This window comes from Agrilus planipennis, unplaced genomic scaffold (genome assembly GCF_000699045.2).
Source record: "Agrilus planipennis isolate EAB-ADULT unplaced genomic scaffold, Apla_2.0 scaffold71, whole genome shotgun sequence".
Taxonomy (NCBI): Eukaryota; Metazoa; Arthropoda; class Insecta; order Coleoptera; family Buprestidae; genus Agrilus; species Agrilus planipennis.
The window spans coordinates 397,925-419,090 of NW_020439007.1; the positions used below are offsets into that span (position 1 = coordinate 397,925).

Here is a 21,166-nt window from a genome sequence, read left to right on the forward strand (position 1 = left end):
CCGTTTTAATTGGAAAAAAGATACTGATACTAAAATAGATTGCTTAGCGTGAAAGATCAGAGCCAAAATAGGGTTGTAAATAATTTTATTGATGATGTAAAATCAACATCGATCATTTTATATCAAATTATTTACAACCCCATTTTGTTTCTGATCTTTTACACATCGTAACAAGAAAATCAAATGGAATCCATAATTTCTCTAGCTTTGGGTTCATCTAATAAGGGAAGTTTCTCGAATCGTTTTCTCAGAATTTTGGATTTTATGTATTTATGAGCACACCACAATATCTGCTAGTTTTCAGTTTTACACAGCTGGCGTATATCAAATCGATATTGTTTTGTCGTAATTCATAGAATTTCGTAGTTCCTTTTAAAGGTACGATAAGTGGTGATTTGGCAGGTGCTGATATTAATTTGAAACTTCAAAATTCCATGGACCATGACATTGAACCCGGGTAATAATATCGTTCCAATAATTTAGATTATCCATTTCCAAGGAGTTTAGAATTTTTGGGTTCTCTTCAGTTAAAGAATTAGAAGGCATTCATGGAATGTCTCTTTGTCTCCTTTTTATGCTTCTAATACCTTTAATGACCAATGTGAGCAACTTTCATTACTTTATATATGTTTGATCGGTGATACTAGCAAAACTTTTAATGGCAAAAATGTATTTTGTATTTTACAAATAGAAAATACGTTTGGAGAAGTATTTTAAATAAAATAAAAAATGCTTTTCTCGAAAAGTATTTAAATACAAGATAGTAGTAACTAGTAAGTCAAACAAGTGAACTGCCTGCATAAATACGTTAAAAAAAGATAGGTTAAAATCGACCGTAAATACGGGATTCCCCCCATTAAATTCGACTTATAGAAGTTGGCGCAAAATATTTCGTTCGAGTTATCAAGATATTCGAGTAGTGAATACAAATTTACACGCATTTCCTACTTTTGACGCTATTGCCAACCAATTTGGTTCGACTTATCAAAAATTCGAGTTATCGAAGTTCGACTGTATTTCAGACAAATCACATCTCTGGTATTAACTAAGATTTAAGTGATGATTGCACTGTACAGAACAAATTGCATTAAAGATTTGAGTTTCCACAGTATAAAGTGATAGCATACATGGCCTGTCCCAGGTGAAAACAAACTCATAACCTCAAGTGGAAAAAATACGTAGATTGTAAACAAAGTCTTTCCTGAATTAAGACTACTCCAACCATAACTCTAACAACAACAACAACACAAAACTTCCATTAAACTCTCAGGTGGTCCTATCGTCTGGCGGTTGAACAGAGAAAAAAAAAAGATAAAGAAAACGAAGAAATCTACCATCCAACCACTACTAAAAGCGTGTGCTTATACATGTAGGTAGTAGTCGAATTTTAATCTAAGTTGAATGGAAAGCAATCTTGGTGGGCAAACAGTAACGTCGATGTGCTACTTTATTTTTCATGAGATGGGGAAAAACCGGCCGCCCTTCTCAAAGGGAATCCGAAGTAAGCAAGCGAAGTATTTTGCGCAAACGAAAAAGTTGTATTGTAAGCCTTCGAGGCACACTACACGTATATGGGTTGCCTGGTGCAAGCATCCAGGCGTGTAAATGCGAGTCGAGCTAGAAACCCTGTAATAAACGTAATAATCGAGGAGGTAAAAGGTGAAAAAAAAAAATACGTTGATTTCTAAAGGTCGTCTAAAAAGAAAACATAAAACGTAGAACATTTCTACACAGCATAAAAAATCTTACATTTCATGTTGGGACTTATCTTTTTCAGCCCCTCAGACGCTAAATTTTTTTAAATGTCGAGGTAGGTGTTTATTATATCAAAGAGCATTAAGACCAAATTTACTTGAAAACGATCCTTACAAATTTTGGCCCCGTTCCGAGGTTAAATTCCGAAATATCCACCCTTATTCCTTGTATACACCATAAAGGAAACCTCTGTACAAGATTTAAGCTATCTAGGTCCAAGGGTTTAGCTTGAGCGTTAACGAGTTAGTAAGTCAGGACTTTTCTATTTTTACATTAAGATAAAGATACATAAAGATTGATTTTAGGTATCTAGGAAGTCAGTTATGTCAGGACGGAAGGAATATAAAGCAGGGTCAAGTCGCCTTCAATAAAAAGAAGTCGCTTTTGTGCTCGAGAACGGTTAATTTAGAAATTAGATTGTTAAAGGTCTATGTTTGGAGTGCGGCGCTATACGGGTGCGAAACATGGACAGTGGGCGCGGCGGAAAAGAAAAGGTTAGAAGCCTACGAAATGTGGTGTTACCGGCGAATGATGAGGATACCGTGGATACAGAAGGTTAGAAATGAAGAAGTATTAGAAAGAATAGGAGAACAGAGGACTCTATGGAAGTCAATAAAAAATAGGCGAAATAAGTTGATACGCCACCTTCTCAGCCATGAAGGTCTAGTCAGACATATTAGAGTTAGAAACGAGAGTTAGGATGGGTAGAGGTAGACCTAGATTGGATTATTGTACGCAAATAGTTAAGGATGTACGATGTTCTAGTTTTAGGGAAATACGAAGATTAGCTCAGGATAGGAAGGAGTGAAGGTGCGTGTGTAACCAGTCTTAGGACTGACGACTTTGTGATCATGACAGCTTAAGTATTCCTGTTCTATATAAGATTTATCTACATCCCCTATTTCCCTATCACTTAGATCCACGAATACATAAAATAACGCTTTTAGCTTCAATAATCCATACCAATCACCGTAGGGTTCTTCGCTGTTGCCTACTAGATCTATCTAGATCTCTCTGCCACTCTTTACTCCTGTTTCTGCTACTTACATGCCTACAACTAGCTCTCCTTTCCATGGCGCCCTCCGTTCTTTTACTCTTTCCTGCTGATCTTTTCTATCCACACGTATTTCATCATCCGCTTACAACACCAGATTATATATCAAATATAACTATAAAATTCATTGATTCTCGGACCCATGTCATCCGGTACTCATCTTGCAAATTTGTTAGTAAGTTCTTTAGAGTTTTTCCATAGTACAGAACCCTTAGCCGTGGGTCTGTCTTCCACTTGACCAATTCTAGTTCAAATTTTATTTTAAATTATGTCGTTAATTTTTTGGAACCATCCTGTATATGTATTAATTTATCGCTAGACGTGACACAATAATGACACCATCTGGAATCTGGAATGGTACAGATATGGGCTAATTGTGAGCAATGCCCCTACAGGTTCACGCTTCGACTTAATTGATGGACTATATACATACAGATAAGGTATTTACAACGTCTCTGTCAGCCTGTAACTGCCTATGTAATTTGAATATGGAAATAAAGTTATAGCCGCTGCAGAGTTTATTGCTAAATTTTGCTTCTATACAAGGTCTGCTCAAAAAGTATCGTGAATTTTGAACTTCCGCGGATTGTTGAATGTTCAGTTAATTTTTGACAGCTGCTTTGTTTGCACGTGTTTTACACTTCGTTTACTTTCTGTAGCGATGTGACCTTCAGTTGTCCGGCGCAATGTAGTAAAGAACAGCATTAGACCAGAAAAAGAAGGAGACAACTCTCGGCCAAACTCTTAACCGATGAAGAGCGTATAATCCGTACAGTACTGCACGGAAAAATTGTCCATTTTATCCACTACAATTGCATTGCTCAAATGTGCTGTTATTGGTACCATTTACTATTGAAAATATCAAGGAGATATATACTATTCATGATTGAACAAAACCTTTTGTAGGTACTGTATGATAAAGTTTGTTTAATAAACAAGAGTCGAGAGTATAATCAGCTTTTTTCTTCCTACCTACGATTTTGCCAGCGCGCATCCAAGACATTGGAAGGGGCACATCGCTAGAGAAAGTAAATGAAATATAGCTCGTCTTCGATTTTTGCCTATTCAGAAAAATATAGGTCAAAGAATCTACATAAAATTTTGTCTTTTTCGTCTCCTATCTTTATATTCACTCACACTAAGTAAAAAATATATTCGAGACAAATTAAGAATGCTTAATGAACGTGTAGAGAATATTAGAAGAGTTTTCAAGTTGCTCCAACGCACACATTTATATACATGCACGTAATAAAATCAATCGGCTGGAATACATAGTCGCGTTTATATGCTCCTTGGGAAAAAAATGCTGATCGTGATTTTCGCCAAGGGGCCAATTTAAAACACCAATGTAAAGTGCTAAACGTAGGAAAGGTGCATTATTGGCTTTTAAGAAACGAGCAAAAAATATGCTCGAAAATAACGAAGGACCTTAGCAACAGCATGCCTTATTTTCTAGAAATCAATATCACTGATAGACAAGAATACATTTACAGGTCGGAAAGTGTATTAACAATTTCGGAATTACATGTCGTTGTACCAAAAGTAGATATAAACGATATTTATTATACACTAGCGGCAAGTTGCTAGTCAAACATAGAGGCACCATCTTTTGAAAAATACGACGTGACATATACTTTTTGAAGAGATACACTAAAAGCTCTTTATTCGCGGGGTATACGTTCTATAAATATTCCCCGAATACAGAAACCGTGGATATGAAATGGTAATTAGTATGGAATCGTAGGGGATACGTTCTAAGGTTCCAAAATAAAACCAATATGTATCAAAATAAAATCAATGTATTGATAAATTCGCTATTAAAATTAATCGTTATAATCACCTCTAGGCAAGATTTTAAAAATTTAGTGATTTTTTTTGTTCTGAATTTTGAAATTAGTCCACTTGATTACATCTTATGAAAAAGTCACCTCGGCACGAGCCAATAGTACTCAAACGATGCTGATACGTTGAAAAATAACTCCGAATCTTTTTCTACTCAAAAGATTTCGATGTATTAAGGGGATTCAGTGGTACACGCGCAGTATAGTAAAAACATGCTTATCGGTTCTGGATATCACGAGTTTAATGTTTGGAATAGAATAGGAAATTTTGTAGTAAGATACATACAGCTTTGTTCTAAAGCTTGTCGAAGGGCATTTCTTAATTTTTTAATTTCTATTGAAAATACATGTCCTACAAGAAACATCAACTTTAGGCACTTGTAAAAGCTTTTAATGACTATATTATTAGAAACCAAAAACATACCGAGTTAGTGTAAACCTTTGTCTGTTAGCATACAAAAAATTAGATATTTATCTAGCAGCGTCAAATCACAATGTTTAGAATAGAAACCCATGTTTTCGGAAAAATTCACACTAGACACGAGCGGTCTATTGCGGTCAATCCCCTTAATAAATGACACCGAATCCTTTTCTGTTTACTGATTGCAACCGCGAATAATGAAATTTTTAGCCGCGAATACAGGAACTGGGTTGCAATTTTTTCGCCCGCGAATAAGGAAACCGTGAACAAGGAACTTTTACTGTATTAGAAAGAATAGGGCTCTATGGAAGTCAATAAGAAATAGGCGAGTTAGGTTGGCCACCTTCTCAGCCATGAACATCTAGTCAGAGACATGTTAGAGGCAGAAACAGGAGTAAAGAGGAGTAGAGGAAGACCTAGATTAGATTACTGTTCGCAAATAATTAAGGGTGTGGGTTGTTCTTGTTTTAGGGAAATGTGAAGATTAGCTCAGGATAAGAAGGAGTGGAGGTGTGTGTCCAACCAATCTTAGGACTGACGAACTTGTGATGATGAAAGAAGTGAATAATTTTTATCTTCAGTAAACGTTTTTACCTTACCTGTATACAATTACTGTTTAAAAACTTATTAAACGAATCGCCTCGTGCAGTTTCGAGTCTGAGACTGAGACTGTCACATTCATATCGGCCCTGAATTTGAACATCTACGTATAATAGATATATTTTTATATGTGTCAAATCTTTCCCCCTACCGTTAATTTTTTTGTCATTTCCCTTCGGAATAAAATAAATGCAGGAAACAGGAGGTAAAACATTTTCTTATTTTATACAGATAAACGACCACGTTAACTGTCTCTAACACGCATTTCTTTTTTCCCTACGGGTGCCTGTTCTTGGAATTGAAAAATGATAGTTTCAAGAATTACTTCGGCTGCGTGGAATAAGAATGATTTTCGTTTCACATGAATCCCAAAGCCCTCAACCTCCGTTATCCTCTTCTACTTCCCCCTTTTAACGACGACTGCGATGCCTCCAGGGATAAGGGGGAAAGGACTCTCAACGAAAACGCGCTACAATTTTCACTTCTCATTTTCATTTTAACATCCCAAGCTGTTAAACCGCTCCAATACTACATTCACTTCTCTTACTCTCACAGCAGAATTATGACTGTCTTAACCGAAAGAAGAACAATAGTCATTCATATTTTCGACTTTTCACGTATGATATCACTTCAGAACATCTCACATCCGAAATCTATTTGCGAACAGTACTACTCTTTCTAATTCCTGTTTCTGCCTCTAATATATCTGTGACTAGACCTTCATGCCTGAGAAAGTGTCCTACCAACCTCATCATCATAAGGTCGTCAGTCCTAAGACTGGTTGGACACGCACCTCCATTTCTTCCTATCCAGAGATAATCTTCGCATTTTCCTAAAATTGGAACATCTCACATCCTTAACTATTTGCGACCAGTAACCTAATCTAGGTCTACAAACTCCTGTTTCTGCCTCGAATATGTCTCTGACTAGACCTTCATGCCTGAGAAAGTGTCCTACCAACCTCATCATCATAAGGTCGTCAGTCCTAAGACTGATTGGACACGCACCTCCACTTCTTCCTATCCAGAGATAATCTTCGCATTTCCCTTAAACTGGAACATCTCACATTCTTAACTATTTACGACCAGTAACCTAATCTAGGTCTACAAAATCCTGTTTCTGCCTCGAATATGTCTCTGACTAGACCTTCATGCCTGAGAAGGTTTCTTCTATCTAATCTTTTTATTGACTTCCATAGAGTCCTCTGTTCTCTTTTTCTTTCTAATAACTCTTTATTTCTAACTTTGTCTATCCGCGGCATCCTCATCATTCGCCTGTAACACCACATCTTTAACGCTTCCAACCTTTTCTTTTCCGTCTCGCCCATCGTCTATGTTTCGCACCTGTACAGCGTCGCTATCTAAACATACCCTTTGACAATCTCCCTACGCTAACTCTACCCTATCGTCTGCTTTATATCCCTACTACTCCTTCCGTCCTAACTTATCTGGCTTCGTATATACCTTAAATCAGCCACTTCTTTTAATCTTTATATTCGTTCCTTCCCTACTTTTTCTTCCCTTGCATACTGGTATTAAGATAGTAGATATCTCGCTCATTTCTTATTGACTTCCACAGAATTCTCCGTTCCCCTATTCTTTCTAATACCCTCGATGAAGTAGATTTGTGACTGCCTGCAAAAAACGCCGGCATTTTTGATAAAGTTAAAGGAGTGACCTTGCTGTATGGAATAACTTAAAGAAGTGGGTTGCGAGGGCCCCTTGATTAAAATGTGAGTAATATGCACCATCGACAACGGTGTCGAATTGTCCAAATTTGGTCCGGCTATGTATATGTTAGGCCCGAAGACCGAAAACGCTCAGTGGCCGGAAAAAACGGCCACATTGCGTTCTGGCTGTCTTCGAACGCACAGAACGCGTTTTGGCTGTTTTTAAAGGCTCGCAACGCGTTCTGGTAACTGTTAAACAGCCGGAAGGCGTTTTGTCAATTGTTGAACGCTTACAACGCGTTCTTAATGTTCGACTTGTATTATTTGCCGCTTTCTACCTGCGTACAATGAGATTTATATTGTACTTATAAATCATATATTATATGCTCTGCAATATAAGTGTTCAGTGTAACTTTCTTCCTAGAACTGAAAAACAATTATAAGGAATTTTATATTATTGAAATGATTCGGCAAGAAAAACCGAACCCATCTTTGGTATCTAATTATAGTTGTCAAGAAATGAATTGTTTCCTAAAAACTGGAAAATGGATTGAAATTCATTTGTTTTATAAGCACAATATAAATCTCATTGTACGCAGGTAGAAAGCGGCAAATAATACAAGTGGAACATTAAGAACGCGTTGTGAGCGTTCAATAATTGACAAAACGCGTTCCGGCTGTTTAACAGTTACCAGAACGCGTTGCGAGCGTTTAAAAACAGCCAAAACGCGTTCTGTGCGTTCGAAGGCAGCCAGAACGCGATGTGGCCGTTTTTTCCGGCCACTGAGCGTTTTCGGTCTTCGGGCCTAACATATATATATAGTACTAAATGATCGGCAAATCTAAGCATGCTGATCTTTTGACCCTGTAAATTTATCCCTAAAACTGTCCCATCTTCTTCTGAAAGAAGAAAATCTAATAATAAGCAAAAAATAAGTCCGACCGTGCAAAACAAGATCGGCCTTGGCGAACGTTCTGATTCTGGTCGCATATCGCGTGCTTTTAAGAAAGGTCAAGAAGTGGAAATCCTTGGATGTGCTTCTCCATACGTGATCAGCATCCGTGACTGCCTCCTTCCGTGTTATCTAATAATAAAAAGAACAAGAGAAATTCCGAAAAATATTTGTCTTTCTGATCCCGATGAGAACGGTCTTAGGTGAACATGGAAAGGCAACACGCGATAGCCGAATTTACATGCACAATACGAAACGACAAGAAACGAGGGATAAAAAAAGGGTACATAAATTGATAGTTTAGACAAGTTTTATAACTCATAAAACTCAATTTCGTGCTGACCTACATTTGGACCAAGAAATGAAGGAAAGTTTTGTCGTCTGAAGGCCTGACGAAAGTTTAATAAAGGGGTGAATACGTATAACTGAGATAATTTTAATTTAGATATTTTGCTTTATAAGTACAGTATCGTATACCGTTTAGAACGATGTCGGATATTACGACGAAACTGATATAGCGACAGCAAATATAGTGAAATTTAGGTCAAATTATCGTTAACTTTTACCTACGGCATGCGCGCACCGACTGGATTCGGTAAAATTTAAACATGTGTGAAAGTGACCCCCAACTTTTGAATAACGTAATCACAGGTGACGAGTCATACGAAGGGTCAATCGGGTCCGACAAGACATCGCAGCCGACTGGAAGTTGCACCACGACAACGCCTCGGCTCACACCGCCTTTCTTGTAGACAGTTGTCTGACCAATGCCGGCATCCCAACGCTTCCGCAGCCGCCCTATAGCCCAAATGTGGCCCCCCCCGGACTTTTTTTTGTTTGCTCGCCTGAAAAGGCCGATGAAAGGCAAGCATTTTGAGACGACAGAGGGGATCCAAGCAGCATGTACCGTGGCTCTTAAGGCTATTCCGGAGAATGCCTTCCGTGACGCCTTCAATGCTTGGAAATCGCGCTGGCAGCGCTGCACCGACGCAGAATGAGCCTATTTTGAAAGTTTTTAAAGAATTGTAACGATTGGCTCAATAAATTTTTTTTAATCGACTCAGTCCTATTACTTTTTGGACAAACCCTATAGATGTCAAAGATCACCGAAAATACAAGATTTTGATAAATTTAAAGTTTGTAATTTTCTAGGTTAAACATACCTACACTTTGCGTCTACTGTCCTTTATCGAGACGAAAAGAAATTTATTTATCACTTGGAAACAGAGCTTTTTCCTAGATAAAATGTACCCTATGTCCTTTTATGTACCCCTGACAATGTGTGTACAAAATTTCATGACGATCGGCTGAGTGGTTGATACGTGAAATGGTAATGAACAAACAAACTCACACGCAAGGTGTTCAGAAAGGGTACGGAGTGTCTGTAAATTCAATAAAAAAAACTACAAATCAGAAAAAAATTGTTAATTTTTAGACAAAGTTTTGGAAAATTAAGTGCCAAAGATGATGTCCAAATGTTGACTCTCGCACTTTTCCCAACTGAAAACGGAAATTAGCCGCCACGCGTCAACACATCTCTCTGGAAACGGCTGCCATTTCGGTGTGGACATTGTGCTTCAACTGGAGTAGAGATCGTGGTTTATTCGCATACATCTTCTCTTTAAGGTATCCCCATAAAAAATTATCAGGACGTGTGAGATAGGGGCTTCTCGGAGGTCAGCTGATGGTGTCTCGACTCCAGGAAAAGGCAAGCGATTAGTTTGAGGTGTGGCAAGTGATCCCATTTTATTAAAATCATCTTTCCACATTAAAACTACCAAACTCTTGCAGTTGTGGAACCAAAAAGTTTCATAACTTGTCACAATACCGTAAACGTTCACCCTCGCCGGTTTCCCAAAAAAGAAGGCCCAATGATGCCTTCACCAGACGTGGCTGCCCACGCAATAACTTTTGGACTAAGTATGTAGTAGTTATTCATGTTTACGTCTCGGATTTTCTTTGGCCCAGTAACGGCAGTCCTGTTTGTTTACGTGACCATTTAAGTGAAAGTTCGCTTCGTCGCTAAACAGAATGTTTTCAAAAACGATGGAAAGCGTTGAAGCGTTTAATTTGCAAAATTCAGTCGGAGAGGATAATCGGTAACGTTCAGTTTTTGAACTAACTGAATTTTGTAGACTGTATGATGTAAATCTTGCTTCAGAATCTTCTGTAACGGCGATTTTTTAATGTCAAGTTCTTGACTGCGTTTGCGAACTGATTGAGACGGATTTTCACGCATTGATACTCTCATTTATTCAATCGTTTGTTGAGTTCGAACAGAGCGCGAACGACTTGGATCGTGAATGTTTACAGTCGAAAATTCTAATCTATTTTCTGAAAGTATCGTCCTTCGGTGCATATAATCGTTTAACTATGATCATCGGATCACCATTGCGAACGCAAAAACACTTCCCATGGTCATTACCGAACCCCTGCGAACCCCGCGATTACAAAGACAGCGCAGATACAAATACCTTTTACTCTTTCTGGACACATTGTATTAGTCAGGATGATGACGGACTCTCGATGCGTAGTAAGAAAACGCTGGTGAACTAATAAGTCTTATTATTCAAACAAACGTTTTGGCAAACACATCTCGGTCGAACGGCGGCGCACAAAAAAACTAACATTAAAGAACTGATTGATCACTTAACTTTGAATGTACTTTTTAAATTTATCTTAATAGCTAAAAATATACGCATTCGCAGAGAAAAAAACAAAATGGAAAGATTCCGTGGACTTATGCGAGAATCGTTTGTTTAAAATAAACGCGTTGTAATATAAAAAATAAGGGCAGTGAAGTGACAACAGGGTATTCAAGATGGAATTGATATTTGTACAGTTAATGGCAACCTAACTTAACCAAAATGGGGGGCCTCCCGGGTACCGTGTACCAAGGGGTGTTAGTCTCTGACAGTATCCACGACTATTACGTACTGTGACTATACAATTGAGGAAACTATCAGTGACTTCTTTGGTTTTAGTACTTGAAAAAAGAGCCATTGTTACAAAGCAATAGATGACAAATTATTGACATCTCAATAATAATAATGTAGCGACCACGAGCGTGATTGTGTGCGATCGGGCATACGTGTGTGTGAGCGGCTTATCGGTTTGCCGACTAGCCGCGGGCGCATTTCTTCATGTGCGCCGTATCTGTGGACGTGTGTGTCGCATCTGCGTTCCGGGAAAGCAATTAAACCGTTCAAAGGAAACGAGACTTCTCTGGACGGCTGGAGAATGTTCCGGAAAGGAACTAAAAGAGTATTTAAAGGAAGAGACGATCGCCGAGTAGAGTAGAAATAAATTGACCGTTGCACAAGTGAATCAAGAGATAAATTGACAGTGATAGAAGTGAAATAAATAGAACAGTGAATAGTAACAGTAGTGTAAATAAATAGAATAATTACCTAAGTTTAGTAATAATTTAATAGTTTTTTTTTAAGTTCAATAATAATTAGTGTAAATAAATATAGTTTTCTTCTTAAAAGTTAATTTGTTAAACCCACGAACATTATAATAACATTTGATGTTGTCCTGCTTATATCAGCAGAAGGACTTATTGCTTCAAATCTAACCAAAATCTGCGAATTGTGAAATTCAAAAGTTCTGACAATGAGTCTACTACGTGTCTAAAATATTTCTTAACTATTTACGTTTCAGTGGCTTCATGTGAAACAAGATTTTCAAAATTGTAGTTAATGAAATTTAACTTAAGATCCACAATGAGCCAACCAGTTGAATTTACCTTCAATTAATCTAAATTATAACTGTTTACTGAATAATTTCTATATTTCCAGATTGGTCAGCAGTGGCCTGATATGCCCCATTCGTTTTAGTGCCGTATGTAATGGATGACGCATGTCGGTTTTTGCATTAGGTATTGCGTCAAATGGAGGTGTAACTTTTGCGAAAATTACAACAAGAAAAAAAATTGAACATGCAACAGAAATAACTTACTTCTTCATAAAAAGCCAGCTCGGGTATTGGCACTTCGGATACGTTTTCACAGAAGTCTTTAAAAAGTAAGTAACCTGAAATTAAAGAAGAAATTTGTTAAAAACAATAGCTTAATTTAAAACGAGCAGATAGTATAATATGATTTAACATGGTAGGTAGTGGCATGTACTGAAAAATAACTATCTGTAAATGGATACAAAACACTCTGAATAACTTAAAGAAAATAGACCTCCTTTAGGGCGTATTTAATGATCGCGAAATTGTAAGGACAATTAGCTTTAATGGTCATCAAAAAAAGTACACATTTCCTTCCCTTACTGTAACACAGGGAACACCGGAATAATAGATTTGTGTGGAAAGATAAAAAGTATCCGGATACTTCCACACATGAATACTATTCGGATGTAAAAGCATTCTGCTATCCCCCTCAGGAGTCCTCATCTTGTCGCGGTGGTGTAAGGGCCCAGCACCCATACATACGATATGGTGAATCTAAAGGACCCCACAGTCAACTGGAGGTAAAGTGCAGGTGTAAGTGCTGTAGCAAGCTACAATGCCCCGAGGAGAAAAAGCCGTGGGGGTGAGCCCGCTGCACATCGACATGTGGCATCGACCCGTCATCGATACCTTCAGTAGCAACTACATGGGAATTCCGACAGGCGCCGAAAAGGCAGTGGCCGACTCTCAATGTTTCGGCTGAAGAGGACCCTAGTTGGTTCTAGAACGGCCTGAGGTAGAGGGGTTTTAGTCGGTAGGTCCGAGAACTTCTTCCTAGGGAATCCGACACTACCCAGTCGTACGGACGGCTGGGTGTCTTTTGATGATTTCCCCTCTTCCACGAAAATATAAAAAAAGAAATCTCTATGTTTATGCTCAAGGCGAAGTACGTGTCCTGGTACAATAATATGCATTAGGTAGGGTTACACAGACGACCAATGGGTCTCTAATGAGAGAAGCATGTTGAATAACGCAGCAATATGTGAATCAGGTGTGCTATCTAACGCATCAGGGAAACTGTAGAGTAGCTAATGGTTACGGGAGTGCCTATACTGGTCCTTATGGGGCAGAGGTTCTCAGGAGTTTAACTTCGATTCATCTTCCGCCAAATAGTACTGGACTCGAGGGGGCAGTCGGTTAACAGCTCGCATACTGGGCTAAGGGGTTGTGCAACGGGGCGTTCGGTTTGTTGCGAAGTCCTCAAGGTGAACGCATAAGGGTTTGAGTAGATCCGAATCTGGAGATTATTCGCCTCGTTAATCCTCAGGCATCATGGTGGCTTCCTGTGGTCAATCCGTTTGACGCAGGGGAAACTCCAGGGCGTCCTACACAGCTTGATCGCTGAAATGGAGATTTTCCCAAGGCGGTCACCCATTCTTTTAGTGGTGATTGCATAGTAACCTTGTCAGCTGTTCTCAGGGTGATGTTGCTGAAACCCATACCTAAGGCATAGTGATGTGCACCGGGCGGAGACATGGGTTGATGGTAATACGTCTCATTAAGGGAACACACTAGCCAGGAAGCAGAAGCCAGAGGTGCTCCGGAGTTTTTGATGGCTACCGGAATGCCCATACTGGCATCTCAGGGACGGGGGGTGCCCAGGAGCCTAGAGACGGCTGCTCCTCCGCCTATTGATATCGAACTGAAGGAGGTAGTAGTTCCCGATCTTGAACATATTAAACTTTTGAATAGACCGGAACCTGGTGGTTACTCGCCTAGTTAACCCTCAGGCACCCGGTGGCTTTCTGTGGACAATCCGTCTGACGGAGGGAACACCTTGGCAGTCCCAGTCATTCCATCCTGGCACAATTGTGCTGGTTTGGCATGTGGATAAGCCTTACTAAGACAGATGCTGCACGAAAAATCTTCATTAGTAACTTCACCTTGTCCCGGTAGGGGGTTCAGTACCCATATGCTCAACATAGCTTGAACGTTGAAATAGGGATTTTTCGGGACTTTCACCCATATATTCAGTGGTAATTGCATAGGAACCTCATCAGGGTCCTCAGAGTGATGTTACTGAACCCAAATCTAACGCAGAGGAGGTAGTAGTTCCCAACTTTGATCATACTAAACTTTTGGGCAGACCTGAACCTGGTGGTTACTAGCTCCGTTAACTTTCATGAATCAGAAGCGACTTCTTGGGACAAATCCGTCTAACGGAGGAGAAATCCCAGAGTCCTTGTTCCACCCGGGAACCAAGGTATGCTAGACATAAATCTCCACTAATTGGACCCGGATACTACTAAGCAGCTAGACATTTAGAGTGTGGCTATTTTTCTGGGCACTTTTTTGAAGTTACACACTGGGAGTAAAATTTCAGTATACAAACGTATGTTGCGGGCACACGGCTACCAAAATTCAACAGTGTGAAGTTAGCAGCGTGGACCAGACCTTGTATCTTAAGTCTCGCTGATTGAAACCTAATGTTTTTCTTTTGTTTACTTGCCATTGATTTGTTAGAAACGATGGTCTTTTCGTTACAGAGAGTTATCATGGGGCTATCAATCTCAAGTAATCTGTACGGTATTGAAAATTCCTCGTAATAGGGAGTTAACTACCCTTAACTTTATATCCCATAAAATTGATATCCCTTTATTCAAAAAAGGATATTTTCCAGGCATTTATATGGGTTAATGTACGTTCATATATCAAACGCACCTCTGACAGTGATAAAATTACTAAAGGAATTTCTCCCCCATAAGATATAGATATCGGATTATACATTGACGACGTGAAAAATTCATTCGTTCAAGTTGTATACATATAAATTACAAATTTATCGGGAAGCGGTCTCGAAAAAACGTTTGTAACCGCAATGAAAACGCCAGTGGCTCCCGATAACAGACCTAATTTGTGGCTTTAACGTAAAAATTATGCGCCCGCCATTTCATACATATAACGTACACGCTCTCGGTTGAGTCGATTTTTCATTTTCAAGTCAATTTTCCAAACGATTGAACAGATATTTACCTTTAAAATACCTCAATCTATTTTCATATCAGTTAAGTACACCATGCATCCGCCAATTGGTTGTTTACACATATATTACAATTAGTCGCAAATCCCAGCGTTACCCAGCCCATCCAGTGGCAAGAAAAAAAGGGTATTGTAGAGTAGCCGGGAATAGAACCCTGGACAGGTCGGTCGCCGCTATTACAGGTGATAATCACTGAGCTATTTACACTGTTAAGCGATAAAGTCTCTATCATATCTATGTATCCAAAAATAATTGATCATAATAAGAGAAAAAGTGACAACCTCAATTATGCATTGTAGATTCAAGAATATGAATATTTGCTGGAAGTGTTCAAAAAATTACACATCTCTTAAAACATTCTTGTTCTTTTTTATGTTGTTAAGGAAAGGAACGGTAACGGCGGCTGATAATCAGAAAAAAAAACCATATAGGAATAGGAGAACAGAGGACTCTATGGAAGTCAATAAAAAATAGGCGGGAAAGGTTGGTAGGACACCTTCTCAGGCATGAAGGTCTAGTCAGAGACATATTAGAGGCAGAAACGGGAGTTAGGAGGGGTAGAGGTAGATCTGAATTAGATTACTGTTCGAAATTACAAATAGTTAAGGATGTGGGTTGTTGTAGTTTTAGGGAAATGCGAAGTTTAGCTCAGGATAGGAAAGAGTGGAAGTACGTGTCCAACCAGTCTTAGGACTGATGACCTTATGATGAGGAAGGGGGATGATGAAAATTCAGTGGATAGAAAAGATTAGAAATGAAGAGGTACTGGAACAATAGGTAAAGGGAGTTTTAGGAAACAATGAGGAAAAGGAGAGATAGTTAGATACAGTTGGAAACATACTAAAAGCAGAAGCAGGAATAAAGAGGGGTGGAGGGAGATCTACATTGGATTTTTGGAAAATACAAAAATTATTTCAAAAGAGGAGTATAAATAGGTGCGTGGTTACCTTCCTTTTAGTAACCTACATCATGCTGGTAGAAACGAGATGGAGGAGAAAGAAAAACCAATTTTTTGCGATTATTACTTGAGATTTTGGTAATATTTCAATATTTTCTTTCATTAAAGAGAAAAAATTCCGACAAAGAAACGTACTTCTATGTTTGTGGAACATTTTGCCTTACCTGTATTGTAAAACAAAAGGCACTAGTTATTTTATAGCGTTACCATAAGTTTGCATTAAATGTAGAGTATAAAAAATAACATACATAAAACATAATTTTACAAGCACTCAAAGGTAAACACGTAAAACAAATAAAAAGAACGAATATCATTTAGGATCTCGGTTACGATGACGACAGTGGAGGCAGACACGTGCTACGTTACATACATACAATCTATAGATACATCGAAGACGCGATCAACATCATTAAAGACAGTACAACTGTAGGTATAGATATACAGGGGCAAAAGATTAGTATGCTTAGATTTGCAGAAGATATAGCAGTATTAACATCTAACAAGGAGGACTTAGAGATAGCTTTAAATAAAATGGATGTAGTATTGACAAAACAGTACTGTATGAAAATAAATAAAAGTAAATCAAAAATACTGGTATGCAAGGGAAGAAAACTAAATAATTCGAAGTGGTCTGTATTTTGTCGAAACTGCCAGACGCGGATCGCGATTTCGATCTTTTCGGATCTCATCAGCGCGTCGCAGGCAGCTCCGATAGAACACAGACAAACCTTTACCTGCTGTCTTAACAGCGCGTTTTCGAAAATACCACAAATGGCGTGGTGAGCGCCATCTGTAGTACGATGCCACATTTGAGAACTACGTATGCTCCAACAAGGTCCATTTAAAAATATGGATATCTACTTGCTGAAACTAATCCCGGCGTAGCTCACCTCAACGTGATAGGCACGTTACCATAATCGAACAAAACAAAGGGAAGAAAAAGTAGGGAAAGAGAGAATATAAAGATAAGACGAAAAATTAGAAGTGGCCGATTTTAGGTATCTAGGAAGTCAGATAAGTCAGGACGGAAGGAGTAGTAGGGATATAAAGCAGAGGATAGCGCAGGGTCGAGTAGCCTTCAATAAAACGAAGTCACTTCTATGCTTGGGGACGATTAATTTAGAAATTTGAAAAAGATTTACAGGCGAATGATGAGGATACCGTGGATAAAGGTTAGGTAATGAAGAGATATTAGAAGGAATAGGAGAACAGAGGACTCTATGGAAGTCAATAAAAATTGGCGAGATAGGTTGGTAGGACACCTTCTCAAGCATGAAGGTCTGGTCGGAGACATATTAGAGGCAGAAATAGGAGTTAAGAGGAGTAGAGCTAAAGCTAGATTAGATTACTGTTCGCAAATAGTTAAGGATCTGAGGTTTTCTAGTTTTGGAGAAATGCGCAGATTAGCTCAGGATAGGAAGCAGTGAAGGTGCGTGTCCAAACAGTCTTACGAATGACGACCTTATGAAGATGATGACATATATTAGGAGAGCTGATTGTGAATACCCGTCTGCCCCTCTCCTTCATATCGTGATACTTTAGTCATCTGGGAGATCTCCAAACTCTGGGAGAATTACTTGGGATAGTTCCTCTGTCAATATTCTAAAAGCAGTATTGATCCTCGCATTCTTAGATCGACGCTAGTATTCGGTGTCCTTGATGCCGAGCAATGTGGATAGCTACTACCGACAGTAAACCAGAAGGGTGAATCCACCTGGGGCAGGCAACATTGCTACTACGGACAGTAAACCAGGAGGGTGAATCCACCTGGGGCAGGCAATCAACATCTACTTCAACGAGGACGTAGTCGTACTGAGCTAACGATAAGTACCTACTAAGAGTGTACGACTATCTCTCGATGATGACTACAGTCAGTTCTATTCGACCCGGACCAAGCTAGCACACCTAGACCTACGAATTCCTGACCTCCATGGTCAGAAGGACAAATTCACAATGAAGTGAACCTAGCGTATAAAATATCATTAGCTTGTGGACACTGGTCACGCATATCGCCTACAATCAATATGGGTGAAACTCACGTCGGTTTTTTAAAAATTTGATATTATCTTGCATAGTGATAACCTCTAATGTGAGACATACGATCAAACCGCTTTCATAGAACAAAAAGTTAGATCCTACACGAATTTGCTTTTAACGCAAAATCCCGTTACGTATTTTTTTTTGTAAACAAATTATGCATTACAAGATAAACCATCACATATGAAGTTGCCCTTTGATATTAAAAAAGATAACAAATGGTAATAAGTGTGTATTCATTAAGTGCTGTGTAAAGTGTTCTGACAACACCATTTGTAGAGTTGTACGAGCATTATTAAAAAAAAAAACTCAATAATGGGTGCCTATATTATGTATTTCAGAAAACAATGAGCATAAAAATCTAATCTATGTACATCCATACATACACATAAAAGTAGAGTAGTTTTTGGAGCAATCGAGACGATTAAAAATAAGTTAGATAGGAGTGTACCACCTCATTACGGATATACCAAGTTTGTGACGTTGTACATTCCTTAGATAAATGCTGAGGCAGAATAATATGCCAGCGCAAGTCTTCCGAAAAACATTAAAAGAAGAGGAAAAATACGCCTGGTAAGAAACCTTTTGAGGTAGAAATGACTAGTTGATGTCATACTAGAGATGTCCGAGCGGCATGACACCTTCTGAGGTTCAAATAACTACTTGGAGTCATACTACAAGCACAAACAAAGTCAGAACGGTCTGATTTTTGTAGTACGATTTGTCCTTTGCTTCAAAATAGGCCTCAGTTTCGGCGATCACCTCTTCATTCGACGAAAATTTTTTCCCAACGAGCATTCTTTTGAGATCTGAGAACAGGAAGTAGTCGCTGGGGGCCAGATCTGGAGAATACGGTGGATGCGGAAGCAATTCGAAGCCCAATTCATGAATTTTTGCCATCGTTTTCACTGACTTGTGAGACGGTGCATTGTCTTGGTGAAGCAGGACTTTCTTTTTCTGCAAATGCGGTCGTTTCTCGGCGATTTCGTCCTTCAAACGGTCCAATAACGCTATGTAATAGTCGCTGTTGATGGTCCTTCCTTTTTCAAGGTAGTCAATGAAAATTATTCCACGCGCATCCCAAAATACAGACGCCATAACCTTGCCAGCCGACTGTTGCGTTTTTGCACGCTTTGGAGCGGGTTCATCGTGTGCAGTCCACTCCGATGACTGTCGATTGGACTTCGGAGTGAAATGATGGAGCCATGTTTCATCCATTGTCACATATCGACGCAAAAACTCGGGTTTATTACGCGTGATCATCTTCAAACACTGCTCTGAATCATCAACTCGTCGTTGTTTTTGGTCAAAAGTGAGCTCGCGCGGCACCCACTTTGCACAGAGCTTTCTCATACCCAAATATTCGTGAATGATGTGATGTATACGTTCCGTTGATATCTGTAGAGTGTCTGCTATTTCATTCAATTTCAATTTACGGTCATTCAAAATCATTTTGTGGATTTTTTTAATGTTTTCGTCCGTAACAGCCTCTTTTGGGCGTCCACTGCGTTCACCGTCTTCGGTGCTCATTTCACCACGTCTAAACTTAGCATACCAATCCTTGATGGTTGATTTTCCTGGGGCAGTGTCCGGAAATTCGTTATCAAGCCAAGTTTTTGCTTCAACTGTATTTTTTCCCTTCAAAAAGCAATATTTTATCAACACGCGAAATTCCTTTTTATCCATTTTTTTCACAATAACAAAAGTTGCTTCACTAAAAATGCTATAATTCACAAACTAATGATCCGACAGCCGTCAAATTTATAGACGCGTCTTTTGAAGGTTAGGACTAACTGAAAATCATATGGATTTAGTTCTGGTGCCGCTATTTATGTGTCAGGCCGGGGACTTTTCAATTGACCCTAGTATGATTAGAACACTGTTCACAAATAGTTAAAAATGTCGGATGTTCTAGTTTTTGGAAAATGCGAAGGGATATGAAAGAGTAGACCTTTTGATGATCAAGCGGCATAGCCTAGAGGTTTTAGCAGCACATCTCCTGAGGCACTATCCACTGGACAGAAGGTACAGTTGTCGATGGTAAATAACAGTTAGGGTGTTTAACCATAGCATTCTTCCATACCATAACTAATATGTTCGTCGATGGGCGTTTAGCCACAACCGCTTTCATTTCCTACAATACGCCAAAATATTGGTGATTTAGCCACTACTAAATCATATTTGTACGACCCTAACTAAAAACCAAATCAAAAGACTGGTGATAACTGAAAATTCCGATCAAACGACATCATCGTCGATATCGAATCTGATAACTTTTTAACGACATTTTACGTATGTTCTACGTGCAAAACAAATAAATAGGTACAAGATTGTGGTCAATTAAAACATTTGAAACATACGCAATTGTGATGTCCTTTATCCGATTCAACTGTCCGTTTTTGCCTCTGCTTAATTAAAACGCGTCGCTGGCGTCAGCACATTAAAATCGTTCAACTGACGATGAGCGGTGCTGCTCATTCTTCTCTTTGCCCATCTCTGTCTCGTTCTTTCACTCTTAGTACAACTTTATGTACATACGTTTATGTAGAGTGGTTATTATCAGGGAGACCAGAGAGCTACTTCCATTACGAGCGTCGTTTATTTTTTGAGAACGTTGTCGGGAAAAGTATTTTAACCGCTCTCTCAACATTCCCGCCGTCACTGTCAGAAGTGCTTACGTTAATGGGATAACTACCGCCCTTTTGCCATTTCGACAAACGAAACGTAATATAAACAAAAATGAAGATTTAAAAATTGGCAAAAGCATACGTCGTACGGCCGGCGGAATCTAGGAACACAATAATTTTATTTATCAATTTACTTATTTAATGAAATAAATACGAGGTTTGTTCGAGAATTTTAGATTTCCAGGGGTTACGTATATTCGATTGTCGATTATTTTTGTAGCGTTATGTTGGTATTTATGCCTCTCACTTATATA

The 21,166-nt window shown here is 38.9% G+C and overlaps 1 protein-coding gene across 1 annotated transcript in view; it reads right to left on the minus strand.

Annotated features, from left to right (window-relative positions):
- Nucleotides 1–21,166, minus strand: part of LOC108732559 (G protein-coupled receptor kinase 1) — an 84,847-nt gene that overhangs the window by 38,780 nt on the left and 24,901 nt on the right. Inside the window, exon 3 of the mRNA XM_025976071.1 lies at nucleotides 12,254–12,327. Coding sequence (XP_025831856.1) covers nucleotides 12,254–12,327 — 74 coding nt within the window. The remainder of the gene's footprint in view (nucleotides 1–12,253; nucleotides 12,328–21,166) is intronic.